This window comes from Rhinolophus sinicus, chromosome 16 (genome assembly GCF_057876585.1).
Source record: "Rhinolophus sinicus isolate RSI-liver-muscle chromosome 16, RSI-T2T, whole genome shotgun sequence".
NCBI classification, from domain to species: domain Eukaryota; kingdom Metazoa; phylum Chordata; class Mammalia; order Chiroptera; family Rhinolophidae; genus Rhinolophus; species Rhinolophus sinicus.
Window position 1 is genome coordinate 117,578,464 of NC_142516.1, and position 20,940 is coordinate 117,599,403.

The 20,940-nt window shown below is 38.3% G+C and overlaps 1 protein-coding gene across 9 annotated transcripts in view; it reads right to left on the reverse strand.

The window, feature by feature from the left end:
• Window positions 1–20,940, reverse strand: part of FAT1 (FAT atypical cadherin 1) — a 126,677-nt gene that overhangs the window by 16,300 nt on the left and 89,437 nt on the right. For all 9 annotated transcript variants that reach the window (XR_016019382.1, XR_012495544.2, XM_074329766.2 and 6 more), the window contains 10 exons: window positions 20,622–20,832; window positions 11,088–15,155; window positions 10,375–10,571; window positions 7,725–7,878; window positions 6,663–6,896; window positions 5,423–5,812; window positions 3,931–4,145; window positions 3,509–3,646; window positions 1,197–1,340; window positions 378–575 (listed from right to left, as the gene is read on the reverse strand). Coding sequence is in view for 7 of the 9 variants with exons in the window: in XM_074329766.2 (XP_074185867.2) it covers window positions 378–575; window positions 1,197–1,340; window positions 3,509–3,646; window positions 3,931–4,145; window positions 5,423–5,812; window positions 6,663–6,896; window positions 7,725–7,878; window positions 10,375–10,571; window positions 11,088–15,155; window positions 20,622–20,832 (5,949 nt within the window). In the remaining 2 variants the exon portion in view is untranslated. The remainder of the gene's footprint in view (window positions 1–377; window positions 576–1,196; window positions 1,341–3,508; window positions 3,647–3,930; window positions 4,146–5,422; window positions 5,813–6,662; window positions 6,897–7,724; window positions 7,879–10,374; window positions 10,572–11,087; window positions 15,156–20,621; window positions 20,833–20,940) is intronic.

A 20,940-nucleotide genomic window follows, 5' to 3' on the forward strand; every position in this document is an offset into this window, starting at 1 on the left:
CATTGTTTACAACTTCTTAACAAAAAACATATTAACATTGTTCAAGTTCTTAAAAAATGACCAATTATCAGATACTTAGTTCTCCACCTAAGAAGCATATCAAGAAAAATGATGTATACTGCTTTATAGCCCTTTCACTAATTCGTATTGAAGCTTAAGCTCTATCAACGTCTATCATTAAGTACCCAAATGAGTTATGAGCCCCCTGAAAGTGCAGTGGGATAAACATGAAGCCATGGGGAAAAAAGAAAAAACAGACCATATTCTATACATTTTATTTATTTTCTCATAAAATGTAAGCTGTTTCCATACAAGAAGATAACCATCAGAGCAGTTCTATGAATCCACAATAAAATCATAAAGAAAAAATTTAATACCTTAACATGCAGTAAGTAATGATCTTTCACTTTTCTCTTTATGGCAGCTGATGTCAAGAGGAACCCTTCCTGGTTAATGTCAAATGCATTATCATCATTTCCACTCACAATAGTAAAGAAGAAGGGCGGACCATTATGAGAAGAATCCTTGTCTGTTACTACTAGCTGTAGTACACTGAAACCCACAGGCTTATTTTCCTGCACAGAACAAACACACAAATACATACAACTTTCAACAAAACTGAATCTTTATGGTAAAAGACACTTGCAAGTTTTCTATAATATAAAGTATATGAAAAACAAAGCCTTATTGCTGCTCCACTTGAAAGGAAGAGAGAAGAAAAGACGTGGGGGAAAGGGTTGTGATGAGGAGGAGAGAGGGAAGAAGGGAGCAGGGGAAATGGGGGAGGAAGGACTGAAGGGGATGGGACACGCATAACGCAGTGTAAGGGAAGGGGTGAGAGAGGGGGAGGAATGAAGTGGTGGTGTTTGGAGGACTGGGAGAGAGGAGGAAAGTCAAGATGGGGCAAGAGTGAGGCCAAGAAGGAAAAGCAGGGACAACCGAAGAGAAGATTAAGACCCAAGATAATGAGAGTATCTTAAAAACCAAAGCACAAAAACAAGAGAGATAAAAGCTTGGTGGCATCTTGAAAATGCTCATCTTTTAGTATTGATGGAGAGCCCTCTAATTTTGCACTCTTCTCATTTTTCTAAAACACAGTCTTTGGAAAACACATTTCAAACGAACAGCTGAAGCCATTGAACGAGCTCCTTTCAACAGGGCTGCATTCTATGAACCCCTCAGCACCCCAAGATTACCTGGATAATTACACTGTAGTTTCCCTTGGAGAAGACGGGAGCGTTGTCGTTGACATCAGACACATCGATGTTCACCGTAGTTGTGTTGACTCTGGGTGGACTGCCGTTATCAGACGCCTGAACCGTAAGCGTGTAACCTGAAATCTTTTTGGGGACAAGACAAAGAGATGGCATATCCATTTTCACAAAGCCGAAGAACAGGGTCTAATCAGAAGTATACTCCTGACAACCTGGAATGGAAGCTCTGAAAACCTGTCATCATTTGCTGTGTCCTGTATGTGGGCAATTCCCTAACATACAGCTCTACTAACAGAAATTAAGACGGAAAAGTAATGCAAATGATGAGAAGAAAATGTTAACCTTATCTCAGAGCCTGTTACTTTAGTAACTGGGAAGGCAACCTTTCCTATAGCCCAAATGTTCCTTTCAGACAGAGGCAGACAGGCGTGAAGCTGTTTCCCACCCTGAGCGCTTACTGATTTCCAACATTTCAGGACACTCTAGACCACCTTCTCACAATAATTTTACACTTGGATTGTAGTCAACTGTCTAAATCTCCCAAGATTATCTCTTCATGACTTCCTACAAAAAAAAATGGAGTCAAGTAAGGTAGTTTCTTTTCCAGGACAGTTCCCTGTTAAGGTCCCTCTTCCAGAATGTGTGGGGGAAGCAATGAGAATGCTGGCTAAATCCCAGAATATGTTCTGAAGAATATTAGTCTGACAATATGTTCCTCCCAAAACGGGTTCTGACGATGAGCTGGTTTGGGAAACAACACAGGCCATCTCCTCTGCTACCTCACAATGGACATTTGTATATTAAAGGACCTAAGAAGCTCTTCAGTGAAAAGTACTAAATTTTGCTCTGCCCAGCAGTACTACAATCCTATACCTAAGAGTCGTGCTTCCTAAACTCTCGGAAAGCCCCTGCTCAAAAATAACAGGTCAGAAAAGGCATCAAAGAATTGAGACTTGAATGAGATATTTCATCACCATTGCCCCCAATTCCTCTAATCTTAGATTTAACCCATTATTCCTCTAAAACTATTCTTTATTATCATCAATGTCTTCTAGTTTCCTAAACCAAGGCTTCCTTCATTTCTCCTTCACTTTTTCACTTCTCTGAGGCAGATTCCTTCCTGTCTGTGTGAAGGAATGAGCGGGTGGCTGGACAAATGGATAGATTAGATGGATGGATGGATGTTCAGTTCCGCCTGGCTTGCCTTTCCTTTGTTCCCATTTATCTCAACACCTCAGATCACTTCTGTATCTCCAGAGGCATGTGCCATATCTGCATTTCCAGCTTTCAAGTTTCAAGTTTGACTAAAACCTCCAAATACAGTCTGAATAAGTTTACCCTAATATGTCATTTTCCTCTAAAAATCAGTGTATCAAAAACCACATTCAACAACTTCTCCTGGAGCCAAGTTTATATATACCCTCATGACCTCCCTGCTTTTCTTCCAGGGCACGACCCAGTCCCAACAAGACTGTAAAAAATGGAGTCATCTGACACCACTGCGTTCTATGAAGCGCCACGTCTAAGCTGTGTGGATTCTAATTTTCCCCTTACGAAGTTTCTGCATTTGTCTTTTCACTCCGTTGTCACTGCTCCTTTCCCATTTAGGCTCTGGCTGCCTTACCACTGACTGTCACTGGTCTTCCTGCCTCCCTGGTCTCCCGCTACTCTAAACAACACCTGGACCTATGTACAGCTCATTTTCAAATTATGTCTCCTGGTAACGTCACACCTGGGCTCACGAATACTCAGTCACTCCCTCAAGTCCGCAGCATCAAGTCTGAATCTCTGTTCCTGGTTTTGTATGTGGCCCATAATATGTTCCTATAACACCTTTCTATCTTACCTCCCCACTTCTTTGTAAGATTACTCCAATATAACTGAATAAAATCACCTAAATATTTATAACCCAGGTCTTCCTTTCTCCATGCCTCTGCTAAAGTAATTCCTCACAGGGAATTCCCTTCTTTCAACACCTATGGTTTTCAAAATATTTGCTATTATTTAAAATCCAGCTTCTAGTTCCATGAAGTGTCTCAAAACACTGGAGTCAACAGTAATTTCTTCTTGACTACAAACTTTTATTATCCAAACTTCCTATTAGTATGAAACACATCTGTTACGTTTTTGAGAATGTAATACTATAATTGCTTTTCAAGTATTTATGTCTTGCTTCCCAGTTCCGGTTCTTCCCTTCTGGTCTTTCCCATCATGTCCAGCAAATATGAATACAAGGCACTTCTACTTGTTATTTGGTAATTTGTAAACAATTTAAGCCAAGCTTTTTCACTTACTGTTTCCCGATCTAGAAGTTTGGTCACTTTCACTTCTCCCCTGGAAGGATCAATTGTAAATGGATTTCCTTGATTGCCATCTATAATTGAATAGTGGATGTGGCTGTTGGAAGGTCCATCAGCATCATCAGCCATAACCTAGAAAATATCAGGCTCTTGTTTAGGACACAGCTAAGGAAGGGACAGAAGTCTTTAAGTCTTGAATTTCTGGTATCATAGCTAGCTGCTAGATGACAATTACTTATAATGGAGTCAGTAACTGACTAGAATAACGAAAGACACTTCCTTATCTTCAAATTATTTTCAAGTAAGTCTACTACCAAAACAGGATCAATCTTAAAAAAAAAAAAAAAAATTTAAAAACAAAAGAACGAAACAAAAAAAACTCTTGCAGAGACCCAGAAAAAGAAAAAAATACACACTGTAATGACAGACTGCTCAAGAATGGCATCTTCACTGATCACTGCCGTGTAAGTGCTCTGGCTGAACACCGGGGTGTTATCATTGATATCTGTTACATTCACGTTCACAGTTGCAACATCACTTAATGAAGGTGTGCCTCCATCAGTGGCTTCCACAGTCAGGTAATATTCATGAGAGCTTTCATAATCCAGATTCTCAATCACAAATATGGCTCCTGTATGGAAAAATCAAAATCACTGCCAGCACTTTAAAATGCCACTGATTTCTCCGGGTACTATGACTGAAATAGACCCTGTCAAACAAATTAAATTTTTACTTCAAAAGTTTACTCATCATGTATGTATATTTTCTAATTTCTTAACTCAACACTTAAAAATTATGAATTTGCCCATCCCCGGGTCCTTATTTTCCTGATACTCTTTGTGATATTTAAATTGCTTTCCCAATCAATACTACCCACATCCCTGCTATAAAATTATTCTATTTCTCATTTCTTCTAAACCATAGTTGAATACAGACTTCATTCTAATTTCATAAAATGAAAAGAAAGTAAAAATTCTCTTCTTTGGCTTTTAGTTTCCTTTTCCTTCTCATACTTTTTTCTTTTACAGAAATGTGCATCCTTTTTTTAAATCTCTAGAATAACTCTTTACATCCTATCATTATAAAAAAAATTCCTGTTTTAACAGCTCCTTAAACATCTTTCCTTTTCACTTCCTTATTGTCCATACTACTTATACAGCCCTAAAAATAAGTTTTATGGTATGTGTTAAAAATACATTTTAAAATAGCATCCGCACACACCTACTGTTCTTCTGAAATAGTCACATACAATTAAATGCAGTTTGAATGGAGTGACTTTTTACAATGCTCTAAGACTTACAGCTATTTTAGACCACAGGTTAACAAGACTACAGAAGTATTTATGCAGCAAGAGTCTAAGCTACTATGACTTTTAACCTTGATAGCAGTGTGACTCAAAGTACTATGACTGTTATATATAACCATAACTAGTATAATAAAGAAGTCAACCTTACGAAGTATCAGACGCCCCATTGAAACTAAGATCAAAGAGGTCGAAACTACTGTTTCACTTGGGGAAGCTACTTCACATGAGTTCTAAATAACAGGAGGTAAAAAGGAGCCATTATGCAAGATCCTGTACTATCTTCCACTGTTTATCTTTACTAATTTACTACATCTTATATCTTTACTAAGTTACTGGAGTGTGACACTTTAATTTTCTATTTAAAGTTAATTTGCTTATAGTTAGATATATCAGAGATGTATTTTATGTAGCACTATAGTTTCAAGTCTTCAAAACCACTTTGAATCCTACCTAAAATAACGTCACAAAGAAAACTTGATGTTTATCTTTTTAGAGTATCTACTAACAATTTATGATCTGTCACTTTATATCAGGTCAAGTGCCAGGCAATCTAACCTTTTTGGCAGAATAAAGGGCTTCCTTTCATTTACATGGTAGGTTACCTGTTTTAGAATCTATGCTGAATTTTCCATGTTCATTTCCACTTATTATTGAGTAGGTGATTTCTGCATTTGCTTCAATGTCCCGACTTGCTGCATACACTTGAAGAACTTCTGTTCCAGTAAGAATGTCCTCAGACACTGTGGCACCATATTCACGGTATTCAAACACAGGTGGGTTGTCATTTATATCCAACACTGACACAATAACAGTGCCAGTAGCTGTTAACCTCCTTGGCAAACCTTGATCTACAGCTTTCAAAGTAAGGGTGTATACTGACTGTAGTTCTCTATCCAAAGGCTTTTCTAACTGAATAATTCCAGATAATTCATGAATGGAAAACTGCCCTTCAGCAGAGTTAATCAGAGAGTAGGAGATCTTCCGATTCAATCCTGTCAAGACATGACATCATGTCAGAATGTTTTATTTCAAGGAATGTAAACAAATTATTTTTTTAAATGTAGCATACTTATAAAAATTGGAAAATGCTAACACATTATTTAAAAATTCTTATGACTATGATTTTTAAAACAGTGAGCTTTTAGATTAGCAATTTACTGAGTTTAAGTAAATGTAAATATAATTTCAGTTACCTGGCTTTTTAAGACAATGCTCTATGTGAACTTATGCTATAATACCCAGCAGATCTTTTAAAGTCTATTTATTATTTACCTTCAGTGAGAAAGATTTATTTGAAAAGTGACATTTTTGCTATTCTTCTAATTCTCCAGCATTAGTCTAACTGAAGAAGTTACTTTTACTATCTGCTATCAAAATGCCATAAAATAGATTTCCTAGAGTTTTTATTTTCTTCATAAAACATTTGACAGGTTTGTAAAACTAAAAAATATAGCATTTGCTTCTGTTACATTCTGATACTAAAATCTCTTCATGTCATGAATGGTTTATTCACAAAATACATCACTAATTAATTCAATGGGATATGAAGATCAGCTAACCTAGTCATTAACCAGAATTCTATGGCTACTATGGATACCTTACAACAGCAAGTTCACTGGATGCAATTTTGAGACTTCAAATATTCATTGAGAATGCATTCATTATTTTAAAGATTTCACTCCATTTTTTTAATGCTAAGGAATTAAATAACACAACGATAAGCTATTCAACATGCATGAGGTTAAGATAAGCTAAACAGGCTGAATCTGGGGTGTGTTTTAAAACAGAGGTTGCTAGGATGTTAGGGTACAGTTTGAAGGCCAAGCATAGTCTAGACGATACCTGCATCTCCATCGGTAGCCTGCACTCTTGTCAACAGCGTTCCAGGCTCTGTGTTTTCAAACACGGTGATGGTGTAAGGATCAGCAGAGAATTCAGGGGCATTATCATTCACATCCTCTAATGTGAGCACAACATTAGCTTGACAGAATCTTCCCCCTCCATCTGTGGCCTTGACTAGAAGGTTATAAATTGCTTGCTCCTCTCGATCAAGGGGGGCTAATGTTTTCAGTTCACCTGCAAAACAAACAAAAATAAATGGACTCACTTGAGATTTAAAATGTGAGCTGTAATAGCACATCTTATTTCTTCCTCTTTGCTCTTACAGGTACAAAATCTGACTAACAGCCTTCCTTTGGAGAACAGTTTTATCAGTGACAGAGTCAACAGCTGTGTGAATACAGTGAGTTCCAGGTCTCCTCACCCCGCCAGGTGCTAGCTCTTTAAGTCATAATGATCTCCAGGCTAGAGCCTCTTGCATTACATATAATGTTACAAAAGCAAAATAGCTACTTAATTTGCCAAATCAAAAAAAAAAATTAATTGACTCAAAATATTAGATTTATATGTTCACAATTAGTCCTTTGGTGGTGGTGGGGGGGGTGGCTTAATAGAAAATTATTACTTGACCCCAATTTTAACAAAATATAAATTATAAGAGGAAAACGATCCTAGCAATGCAAAGATGAGTAAAATACCATGAATTAATGAATATGCTAAATTATAAATTGATGACCATGCATTCATGAAAACAAGCTACATAATAAAACGGATAATGTAGAGTATTTGAAGTATATTTTAACTTCTGAGGGTTTTTTTAAAGGTGATATAAACAATTTTAAATCCTTGGTTCAAGTAGGTGATACTGTTGCTGTTACTTTTTGAAATCTCACCCCAAATTTTACACATTAAATTGCTGTGTAAATTTCTAAGCGATGCCAATTTTGTAACATCCAGTACATTTTACATGAAAACGTAATTTCATTTTTTGTGTATGATCTAAACCCACCTGCATATATGATTTTGTTGGAACACAATTAATTTTGCCCCAAACTCCATCATTACCTGTGTCTGGATTTAGTTTGAATTTTTCTGCACCTGGACCAAATAATGTGTAAGTAATTTCAGCGTTGGAACGGATATCTGCATCTGTAGCAGAGACCTGCATGATCAACTTCCCAGGAAAGGCATCTTCTGGAATTGTGTCTGAATACAAAGTCTACAAAGAGTTTAAACAATATTGTTAACAAAAGACATTGGAAGTCAACATGATTGCCAAGGGAATGACTGGAAATAAATCACTTAACTTTGGCCATAGAAAACATGGGAAATAACTAAAGCTACAATCCAAGAAGCTTTCAAAACTATTTTTCTTATAAAACAATATAAAACGAGGAGCCACATAACAATTAACAGCTCAATATTGCTGAGCGAGTCTAATCTGATATTTAACCAACAGAGTTCTGAATGTAGTGCTTTATGTCTTTGAGTTGGTTTCATATTTAGTTTAAAATCTTATGAGTAAATATAAGTAGCACTCCCTATTTACTTAAAGATTGGAGAAAACAGATGCCTGTGACATCATATCTACTAACTTCCAATACAAAAAGTTATTGTTTGCACTTGTTCTTAACACAGAACCAAATAATTACAGTTAAGAAAGAAGCAATCCTTGAGTCATGGGAGAAAACAGACTCCCCAAGGCCACATGTGAGGAGGGTAAGTGAGGATTGGGCTGGGGCTCTTCTATTACATGCTCTAACCTCTCTCTTCACATCTGACCTGTCAAACATATTAAATGGTTGTTTTCAGTTCCAACTATTTAGAAATCTATGCCATAAACCAAAAAACCATAAGACAGGTAAGATTTTATTGAATTTATTTTCTTAATCGAAGCTCAATTTTAGATGAACTACATTTAATGACTCATGAAACAAAATATTTTGCAATACCGATGATTCTAAATGATCTAGTGTCCAAATTTTATTTTCCCCAAAGATGATAGGGTATTTCATATTAAAACAATACGAAAGTTTCAAAAAACAACAAAACACATACATTTAGTTTCTATAATATGTAAATATAAAGTCCTCCATCCAGAAAATACTATCACCAAAAAGTACAAACATGGACTGGAATGAACGCCTCACCCCTCAGAAGTTCCACTTCCCCTCTTGACTGAATTACAAGTTAAGTGCCATTTCCCTGAGAACAGTTCTGTTCCTTTCCACATCTTCAGCATGTCTCATGCTTACTGGGGAGCTCTCCAACTCCTCTGGCCCCCTTTTCAAAATCACTTTCCCCTCTACCCAACCTTCCCTCAACATGCCATACTCTTCTTCCTTCCTTTGATTCTCAACTTTCCAAATCGATTTCCTCCTTAGTGCACACTTTTTAACCTTGATTAATCAGGCATCCATCGTGATAGTGAGACTGCCACCTCCAAGCCAGTCAGACTTCAAACCGTCTGCTTCAATCTCAATCACACCTCTGCTCGCAATCCCGCCTCCTACAAATGCTCTCCTCCTTTATTCTGTTAACACCATCCTGATACCGGCATTCTCTTTCTTCCATCTCTGCTTCCTCCTCCTTTCTCCCTAGAGAGATACCTTACCTATCTCTGCTCTTTATCCCTTTTTGTAATTATCCTTTCAAATGAATTCAATTACCAGTTATCCATAGAAACTAACACATTTACATATCCCTCCCTAATATCCACCCTCAATCTCATCATCTCTACACTTCTAAAAATACATTCAACTCAAGTTTCTCCCCATCTCTCCTGTGGGAAACAGTAAAGTCAACGTTGACTTGACATGCTTGCCATGCTGTCACACGCAGGCAGGACCAAGTGCTACCAGTTTTCCCTGTGTAGTGTCTTGTGTCCTTTCATTCGTTCTGCCACCTCTGCCTACGCTCTATTATCCCCTTGCTGTCAGCCTTCCTCATCTAAATGAACACAGTATTACTGAACTCATCTTCTTTAAGAACTCTAGGTTCATGTGATCTCCATCTTTCAAATAGAAAGGGATTCAAAGAGCCCCTATTTTCTCTAGGAGAGAGTCCCAATTCCCCGGAAGGACCTTCGCAGCCTCTCTAAGCCAGTTCACCCTTCTTAAGACCCACTGCCTTCCCACTTCTACTCCGTTATCTAATCACCACCTCCCAAAGGCTGAGCTTTCCTCATCCTCCAGCTCCTGACCACTCCTGCTCACGTCCTCACCCTGCGCCCTCACAGGGACAGCTCTTCGTTGACATATCTGTTCTCACATGAAATGGCCACATTTCATGTGCAGGAGCCACGTCATTAACCTCGTACTTTCTCAACTGTGTCAAGAGCAAGTGCCCCCAAAACAGTCTGTTAAAGCAAAACAGAACTCTGTATAAATAATTGCTGGCCAGATATTTCACCCAAAATAACCTCATCCCCAAACAAAGGGAATCCCTTCATGGAAACTTTACAGAGCATTTTTAAACACAAATGTAATCCTGTCCAAAATTTACAGTATTTTTAGATGAGGATTTTAAACCATTTAAGCATTCCCAAACATAGTTCTGATGCTAATCCAACTCTTGCCCCATCTAACACTCATCTTTGCTTAAACAACAAGAGATTATAATATAAAGCCCACAGCACCATATGAGAGTCCTTCTGCAAGGCCTGAGAAACACATCTGAATTCATAATCTATAAATGTGAAGAAAGAGCCACCTACCTTTTCACAAACTGGACTGTTGTCATTTGCATCAAGAACTTTCACTTCAACTATAGCTTTTGATGAGAAGGTCCCATCAGTTGCTGTGATAGTCAGATGATAGTTGTCCCTTTTTTCCCTATCCAGAGGTTTCTTCACATAGACCTTCCATTCATTCTGTATATTTTCAATAGCAAACTGCCCCAAAGGATCCCCTCCTATTAAATAAATGGAGGAAAGATGACAAACTTGTTGACATAACGAAAAGTAGTAATAGGAGAAATAAATTATACAGTAGATAAAGAATTAAGGTTTTTTTTAAAAAATAATTACATATGTATTTGGTATGTTAACTTTCCCATTTACCAAAAAATAATCAAAGCAGTATTAAAATGTATTTTTAAGCACAGCAATAAGCCAAATAAAATATAGGCTAATAAACAATACTTTAGCCTACAATGAAACTGTAACTTTTTCTTTTTAATTATAATGTTTATTGTATGCTAAGTATCAAGTTCAAGAGAATGAGTCATAAAAATAAAAAACAGTCTAGTGAAACAACCGTTAACTTTGTTCAGGCAAAGAACTTGAAATGTAGCTTAACAGATGCTTTTTCTACTTTTTTAGATATACTTAACTCATTCCTTTACCTTCCAATTTCCCTAAAATATGTATCTCAGGATTTACACTTCTAATATATTTAATTTTAAATTAAACCATTTAAATATTTTTACCTGTTATATAATATGTAACTTGTCTGTTAATTTCTTCAGAATCAGCGTCCGTGGTACTTAAGATAGCAATTACCCCGCCTGGTGGATCATCTTCACTCACAGTCCCTTTGTAAATCTCTGCCGTGAATCGTGGGGGACTATCGTTGACATCGGTGACAGTAACATCCACAATGGCTGTAGAGGACAACTGAACCTTCTCGCCATGATCTGATGCAACTACTTTAATCTGGTAATTATCTTTCTTTTCATGGTCAAGCTCCTTTAGGGTAGTAATCCAGCCTGTTTCCATGTTAATGGCAAAAGATTCGATGACTTCTATACTTTGTGACTGATCTAGGCTATACATAACGTGGCCATTGGTTCCTGAGTCTAGATCAGATGCCCTGACCTGGATGACTCTACTTCCCCCTGGCTGGTTTTCAACAACAAATGCCTCATACGGGTTAGACTCCAAGGCAGGGCTGTTATCATTTGCATCTTTCACTTGGATACTAACATCTACAGAAGCCACCACCTCATAGTCATCATGAGTGCACCTGGCAAGTATGGAAAATTGATACCACTTAGTTGTCTCGTGATCCAGCCTCTTCTCCAGTTTCAGTCTCCCGCTCTGTCTGTCAATCACAAAGAACTCATCCCGATTACTTTCGGGAGTATTCCCTTTGACAAGGCTGTAAAGAACAGTCCCACTGTGTTCTGCTTGGATCAGATCGATTTCTGTTCCGATAGGCATGTCTTCTGAAATTGCATAGGTATAAAAGGGCTCTGAAAATTTTGGAAGCTGCATTTCCGGTGGAAGTATTTTAACATAGACGGGGACAACAGACTCTTTTGGTGGAGACCCGTTATCCACAGCTCTAACAAAGAAAGTGAAGAACTCATTTTCTAAGCCAATTAAGCTTTCCTTTGTAGTAATTATACCAGACAGTTTGTTAATTTCCAAATTCTCTTTAACACTTTCAAAATCTGCTTCAATAGCATAGGTGACATCAGCGTTGGATCCCTCATCAGCATCACTTGCAAGAACTTTAAGGACGGATGTCCCTTTGGGAGCACTGGATCCAATGTTGACTTCATACTTGGTTGCTCGAAATTGTGGTGCATTATCATTGTCATCGGTAAGGATGACATTAATGGTGCAGAAAGCAACTTTTCCTCCAGCATCCTTAGCCATTAAACGAACTGCAATTACTTTCTCTGCTGGGGTTTCTCGATCAAGTTTTTCCAAAGTAAATACCTGTCCTCTCTCATTTGTGTAAAATCTGTCTTTGGCAAAGTCATTTACAATATGGTAAGAAATGTGACCATAAATACCAGAATCCCCATCAGTTGCTTTAACCTCAATCACCAGGGTGTGTAAGGGAGCGTTTTCAGCGAGCTCCACTTCATATTCATTCTGAAGAAAAACAGGACTGTGCAAATTGCCTCCAATTACAGTTACTTGGACCTGAGCCGAACTTCTGAAAACTCCATCAGAAACAGAAACGTTAAGACTGTAAAATGGCTTCAAGGTGTGCCGGCGGAGGTTTGAGAGTGTGATAATCCCTGTTTCACTGTCAATGACAAAGTTCTTATGATCATTGCCAGACAGAATGGAATATTCCAACTTGTCTATGTCTGAACTGTCTGCATCATGGGCTTTTACACAGGTCACAAAATGCCCATGAGTGGCATGCTCGCTAATTTTGGCCTCATAAATCTGTTGGTCAAACAGTGGTGGATTATCATTGAGGTCAGTGACATCTACTGTGACAATCACATCGCTGCTCAGTGGGGGCATGCCACCATCCACGGCTGCCACAAAAATCCTGTGCTGCTGGAACTGCTCATAATCCAAAGTTCTGACTAGTGAAATGAGACCCGTGCTGCTATCTATGTGAAAATGGTCATGACTCTTGCTGTGATTCCCAAACATATGGTATGAAATTCCTCTATTTGGTTCTGAATCAGAATCTGTTGCTCTAACCTGAACAACAGCCGTTCCAATTACAGATGCCTCAGACAGCGTTGCAGCGTAAGACTGCTGGACAAACACTGGAGGGTTATCATTGATGTCTTCCACTATTATGTCAACAAATACTTCAGCATGAGCACCAGTCAAGGAGTCAGTGGCTCGTATGCTCAGTTTATATGCTGGGTGGGACTCAAAATCCAGAGGAGCTATGACATTTATAACTCCGGTGTTGAAGTTAATGGTAAACTGGCTAAAAGGATCTCCATCTGTGATGCTGTAGAACACTTTCAACCCTTCTGGACTGTTGGCTTGCACGTGGACAATGGGACTATGCATCTGGATATTCTCTGGAATCTCTGCACTGTAGAAAGGTTTTTCAAACACAGGCATGGCTTTATTCATGACAGTAACTGGAACTATCACTTCAGCCGAAAACGCTGGGTTTCCTCCATCTTTTGCAACCACTGTGACGAGATATTCTTTATTTAAGGTGTCAGGTTCAAATTGCTTTTTCAGTGAAAGTTCACCTGAGGGTCCGATTTGAAAGTGTTCATGATGTTCCTTCAGGTAATAATGCACTTCCCCATTTCTGCCACTATCTCTGTCTACGGCAGTGACGTAGCGAATAACATGGCCCACCGCAGTATCCACTTTGACAACAGCATAGTAAGGAAGGTTGACAAACACGGGTGCATTATCATTTTGGTCTTCTATGATGACCTTCACAACGACGTGGGCCACTGCTGAAGGCTTATGTTCTTGTGTCACTTCTACTACCACATCAAATGCCTCCTGCTGTTCACGATCAAATGGTATACCAGTGGTCGACAGAACTCCTGAAGTGCGACTTATTTTAAATCTGCGATCTGGGTTGAGAATATGATAAAACAAAGGTTCGTTGATTGGATTCCCAAGAGCAGTAATCACAGCTAATGTTCTGGCTTCAGTGGAATTCTCTTTCACTACTGCAGAGTAGAAATCTTGGGTAAACTTTAGTTGACTTTCCTTGCTTTCTTTCACGTTGATTTTCACAGAGGAAAAGCTTGCAAATCTGCCATCAGAAGCTCGAACGGTTAACTCATAGCGGCTTCTTAACTGAGTTGTGTTTTGTACAGTTATAGAACCAGTCTTGTAGTCCATAAAAAACTTCTCCCCGATGTTACCTTCGGTGATGGAGTATATTAACTGGGAGAACACACTTGAATCAGCATCTGTAGCATTTACTGTGATGACTTTTACTCCTTTGTAAGTTGGCAACAAAAGAGATGCTTCATATAATGATTTGGAGAATACAGGAGGGCAGTCATTAATGTCAATTACATGTATAGTCACATTAGCTGCATATTCAGCAAATAACCGTGGTGTTCCCATGTCATGCACTTGTACAGTAAAGTGAAAAGTACTTGTTTCTTCATAGTCCAAACTTAGTACTGTATGAATAGCACCAGTGCTAGAATCAATAGCAAAATATTTGTGTATAGATGGTTCAACAATGTGATACACAAGCAAAGCATTTGATTCTTTATCAGCATCAGTTGCTCGAATCACTAATGGGATATTCTTATCTGTTAGGACCACACTGTTAATTGAAGCAGATTCGCTAATGAGTCCTGTGTATTCTGCCTGTATAAAAACTGGCAAGTTGTCATTTTCATCCTGTAGATGCACTAGAACAGTTGTATTAGTAGACAAACCAGCCATGTTAGTTCCTTGTATTGTCAATGTATAAACAGGCAAAGTTTCAAAATCCAGGGCTTTCTGAGTGATGATACTTCCAGAATGTGGATTAATATCAAAAGCATCAGCTATATTCCCATCTTTTATTTCATACACCACTGAGGATTGACTATGGGCTATAACCATTCCAACAAAACTCCCAATGCTGATAGTTTCACTGATTTCAACAGAATATTCTTTAGATGTAAATTTAGGAGAGGCATTGTCAGCAATTGTGACAAATACATGCACAGAAGTTATTTCACTCATTGGTGGATTGCCTTTATCTGTAGCTTTCACCATTAAATCATATTCCACTTGGTTACTTCGATCTAATTCTTTGGCGGTTTTTATAGAGCCCAAGATGGGATCAATTGTAAAAGAATTTCCAATATTTCCTGGGAAGAAAAAAAAAAAAAAGCATGTAAGAGAAAAATACAGGGATCGATAGAAGTAGTAGTTGGAAATACAGAAACAAAGATATCTTCAAAAATCATATCCTGAAATTAAACAGAAATTTGGAGGTTATCAACATATGAATGGAACCTGTTTTACTCAACTTGTTTCGTTTTTATCGCCTAAAATAAGGCAGATTTTTCAGAGTTTTGGCCATAAATTATGAAATGCAAGGAAGAGAAGAAATATCAATCGGCACTGAACACCACACCTCACTCTCTATTGGCTGAACAAGGAATGTGCCACAGAAGGATACGGTTATCCTTCCATAAAGCAATTAAGCTCATAATTTTCCAAGACTCCCTCAAAAACCTTGTGAAACATACTTATATTTTCAGCATTTATCACTTGAAAATGCTCAAGATTCTTATTCATTATGAAAGGGAAGACTTCGATTCATTAAGAAAATTTAACAAACTTCAAGAATTTTAATATTCAGAAAATTGATGAATAAGCTTGTGTATAACCTGCCCCACCTTCAAAACCTGTAGGTTTTGAAGATTTCTGTAATATTCTCTTCTTAATCTTTTTTAGGTCAAGTTATTCCCTGGGTCAGTGGTCCTCAAGTAGGGGTGATTCTGCTTAGAAGGGGGCATTCAACAATGTCTGGAGACACTTTTGGTTGTCACTACTTGGGAGGAGAGGGTGCTGCCGGCATCTAGTGGGTTGAGACCCGGAATGCTGCTACACATCCTACAATACACAGGACAGACCGCACGACAAAAGTTTTTTTGGTTCAAAATGTCAGTAGTGTTGAGTCTGAGAAACTCCTCTAGCATCGTGTGCTTTAACTTGCTTTTCTTTGGCCCTTTCCCAGCTATATTATATACATGTATTTAGTGCAAATGCAACTCTACCATATTCCACTGTTTTGTATCAACTGAAACCCTCCTGAAGAAATGAGCAGTTTCCTACAGTTTAGCAGGGTACCATGTTTTTGGATAGATCCAGGCAGTGTGACAGTCCTCAGATTCAACCCATCCACAAACCCTCCATCCAGTTTTCTGTTTCATAAACAAGACTCCAGATCCATTATTCTAGTCAGAGAATTGAATTTATTTTCCCCAAATGAACTATTACACCTACCCAAAACAAAGCTGACTTGCCTCACTTAATTGCTTTCTCAAATTCTGTTTTCCTTTAGTTTGCAATCGAGTGTGGCACTTCATAGAGCAGAGTTACTTAGTGTGATTTGCAAACCAGGGGATTAACCAAGCACTTCTTTCTCCACATCATTACTAGTAAACACTTCCTCTACAGCCTTCATTTCCTTCAACACATTTTCCAAAAATCCATGATAGCTATTTCTGAGGCCAGACCCAGTCTGGTTTTCATTAAGTTTGCCTGGCTCTGCATTCAGGCCCCATGGCCGTGCTTCAGTCTGCAACAGGGCAGAGGCCCAGGTGTTCTCCAGGACCCGAAGCTCTGAGCTAACCCCTTGCCCATGAATGGTGTCATGCTGCCCTGGCCAGGCCTTGTAGACACAAATTTTTGGCCTGCATGTATCTATGAGAGTCAACAACCCCAGATTCTCTCTCGTGTTTTAGTCAGTCATCAGAAAGGCAAGGTCTTTTCTCATCCTACCTGTCTATCACCCCACCTTCCAAAACTGTGACTGGCTGCCTGGGCTCACAGAAACTGTGACAACCTTGGACAACTATCTTTATCCCCACCCCTTGGACTTTCGTCTGTCTGTGCTAAAAAAGCAGCTGACCTACCGTATTTTATATTCACTCATCCATATGCATTTCTCTGATCGTGTATAGTGAAATCTTAACTTCAAAATGCAAAGCCTCACATGGCATAATGAATAGATTATTATCTATATATTAAAGCAGGCTGGCAGTTCCTTACCCTCCAGCCCCATTAGCTTCCTTCTTGCTCCTCCCTCAGGTGAGCACATTCTCAGCTCAGGATCACTGTATTTGGTGAATCCTTTCCTGGAACAGTCTTCCCCCAGTTATTCTCCTTGCTTCATTCATTCATTCATTCATTCATTCATTCACTCATTCGCGTTTTACCCAAATGTCCTGTGCTTAGAGTATAACAGTGAGTCCTTCCTTGACCTGCCTATTCAGCAGGTTGTTTCTGTCCTCTTTAGACCATGTATTGTAGCCTTGTTCTTATCTGTTCTTCCACTAGAATATAAGCCCCATTTAAGCATGACTTGTTTTATTCATTATTTTATCACCTGTGCCTAGAAAAATGCCTGACACATAGGAGATACTCAGTATATGTTTGTTGAGTGAAAAAACTTTTACACATGCATGGAAAGATACTGAATTAAATATCAAACAGGTTGAGCAGCAGCCTGAAAAAAAAAAAAAAAAATCAATCCATTTCTTAAGGCACTATATTTATACTTGTGTTGGGTTTTTCCTGCATTTCTACTTTAATAACTACCAGCTACCATTTGTTAGATTAAGTACTTCATTTAAAAGTATTAGCAAAAGGAACATATATGGACTAATTGGGCATCCCTGAATTTTGTATCAACCACATGGTATTCAGAAACATTTTTCAGATACTTGGAGTATCTTGACTTTGATAAAGACAGCTCTGAGCCTGTCACTGGTAACAAGAAGGTTAAATAGGAACCCAGCTAGTCAATTAATTTATGGATGCTACATACATATACACTATGGCAGAAATCTTTGCAGATGGGAGAGCAACAGCATGTTTATGTGGAAAAACAAGGAGGGCTGCTGAGTGGTTTGAACACACGTGCACTTGTCTGATCTAGTAACAGGCACACTCACTAATACTGAAATACACGTATGACATTTGTAAATGAATTCACAAGGCCATGGGGGAAGTCTGTACTAGGTTGGGGGCTTAGTCATGCACTTTAGTTGGAGATACTGATTTCTAAATAGCCTTAAATTGTTCCCTCCATTGGAACAAGGCAATTATCTGGACAAACGTGCATATCTGTACTCATTAGCTGCAACTGTATTACACACGCACCCCAGAGGGCACGTCAGGGAGCCGTGTACAGGGATCCTTGTCTTCCCGCGGTGGACATGCTGGGGATGCTGACTGCTTGACAATATGGAAGCCTTTATAAAGCTTCAGTTGCAATAATACTTAACTTAAGTTTGGGGAAGAAAACCAGTTATTGTCAATGAGTACATTTACTGAGTGTCTTCTATTTCCAGGTGTTACGACAGTTTTGAAAATACAATAATCTACTTTAAAAAAAATAAAGAGAAGAAAATGCCATGTGGCCCCAAGTACGGCTGATGTCTCTAAACATAACTCAATTGTTACTGAAAATATCCTTTAATTAATTCCTTTTTTCCTAGAGTCCTTATCAGACCAAACCTTTTGCTCAATAAATTGCTGCTAATTAAACATGCAGTGTTGTGGCCTGACTTTATAACGAGTCTTTTGAACTTTATTAAATGTAATCTGACAGAAATTAGAAGAAGGTGATTATAAATAAACTATTAAATGAAAGGCTGTATGACCACTGCATAGTTCATGCTATTCCAACAGATTCGCATACACACAATTCTATAGCATTTGAAGATAGTAGTTTCCTATAAAGTAATTGTTCAGCACAATTTTTATATTACCAAATCTATAAAAAAAAAAAATCTTCTTAAAAGTCCCAATTCTATACCAAAATAGGTCCCTGGTATTATCTATTCCTCCAGCAGAGATACAGTTCCATTCTTGGAATACCAAATTACTAATTCCATCAGTCATTACAAACATTTAAAGAATGCACATGCCTTTGGTCAGGCACCAAGAATCATATTTTAACCACCCAGTTGTTGAAAATTATGTGAAAGCTAAGGGAAAGTTTAACATTTTCTCCTACACAAACCCAGCCAGTTTGTCTATGAGAAAATTATTTTATTGAAGTGCTCAGGCATGCACAAATGGAATGCACTGTTTTTCTAATGGCTAAATTTCTGAACCAGTGGAAAAACCTTCATCTTGATTCAAGGCACTAACTACACTGTAACACATTTTAACACTGCAACCACCGGCAGTCTATGAGGTCTTGTGAGTAATGGACTAAATTTGGTCATTTTCAGGGAAATCAATGAAACTTCAAATATATTAAGAAACAAAAACAGTTTAACCACATAAAACACATCAACTAAGTTTTTTGTTTTTTTAAATTCCTCTCCATTTGCTCGGCTTTTGATTATATGACTTATAGTTAATTTATACCTCTTCCAATTCTAATGCTGAAGCAAGACAAAATTTCTAAATATGCAGAGATGTGGACTTACCCAAAAAAGGTCAAGTTAAGTGGATGATCTCAATACTCTAAAAATCATTATAAAGACAGAAGAATGAGACTCTGTACTAACAATGGCACTGAGAAAGATAGAAAAACGAAAGCGACCTTCTCGACATTTTAATCCCTTACTCGTATTACTTGGTATGAGTAAGACAAGCCCCAAAGCAAGGTCATTCCTGACTATACAATCATATGCTCTAATGCAAATCCCTGCTTCAATCGGGGGCAGGATTCTTTTGCAAGAACATGTATTTGTGGACCAATGGTAACCCCCTACGTGTTAAGAACAAGTATGAATGCTCATAACATGGCAGCCGGCACATAAAATGAACTTAGTCTGTGGGACGAATAAATGAATGACTGACTAGTAGTAGAAAACATTTTGCTCTGACACCTGCTTCTTGGTGACCTTCCTTCTTGTCATCACCAGCAAGACTGGTCTCTCGCCTGGTCATCCCTAGAAGAACGGCCTACACTTCCTGATCTGGTCTTCCTTGCCCTTGTTGCCTCTTGCCCAATTTCAGCCCCTTTGGCTTTTCAACATTTCTTCCAGTCCAAATCCTAACCCTGAGACCTACTGCAAGCAATAACCCAGGAATGAAACGCAACCGTTAAAGCCGCATGGGGTGGAAGGGGCAGGAGAGGCATGACATCCTCTCTAGAAGATCTGACTCAATCAGAATTGGATGAGTCAGCACTCATGAGTCATGACATTTCCTGCTCTGCCAAAGAGAAAATACTGACTGAAAATAAAGCATTATATTAACAGGCCAGAGGTTTCCTAAAAGTGTCTCCTAGTTTACAAAGGAAAAGGATTGTGTGGTTAACACACTTTTAGAAATACTGAATTGGTCAAATACAGTTTTCTTTACTGTAGGACTTCTCTGCCTTGAATTATGCTAATATTGTGACTTGCTTAGAACTTTCCCCAAACTTCGTTAGGACTCTCTATCTTAGCTTTGTAAAGAGTTAAAAATTAAAAGAAAGTTTCTTTCTCGTTCTCCTACCACGTAAAATGGTAACCAAAGATCAATTTAAGCCATTTTTACAGTGATACACAGAAATGTTTGAACATCTAGAACTAATTTTAGAAAAGAAACACTTTCTAACAAGCGCAAAGTTATAAATCCATCAAGTGCTCCCAAAATACCTGATTCGATGGAGTACACCACTTCCGCATTTTTCCCTTTGTCCTTGTCCAGAGCAGTAACCTGCAACACCACTGAGCCCACAGCTGCTGATTCATAAACCCGACCTTCATAGGAGGAACTCGTGAACCAGGGGGCGTGGTCATTTGTGTCGCTGACATTGACAACAATCCTTGCAAAGTTGCGCTTTACAGGGACATCTTGATCTCGTACCTAAAAGAAGCAACGCATTATCAATCCTGTTGAGGTTTTCCTTATAACTGATTCAAAATCAGTCTCAAACACATGAAACCCTCAGGAACCAAATGGTGGCAGAAGACG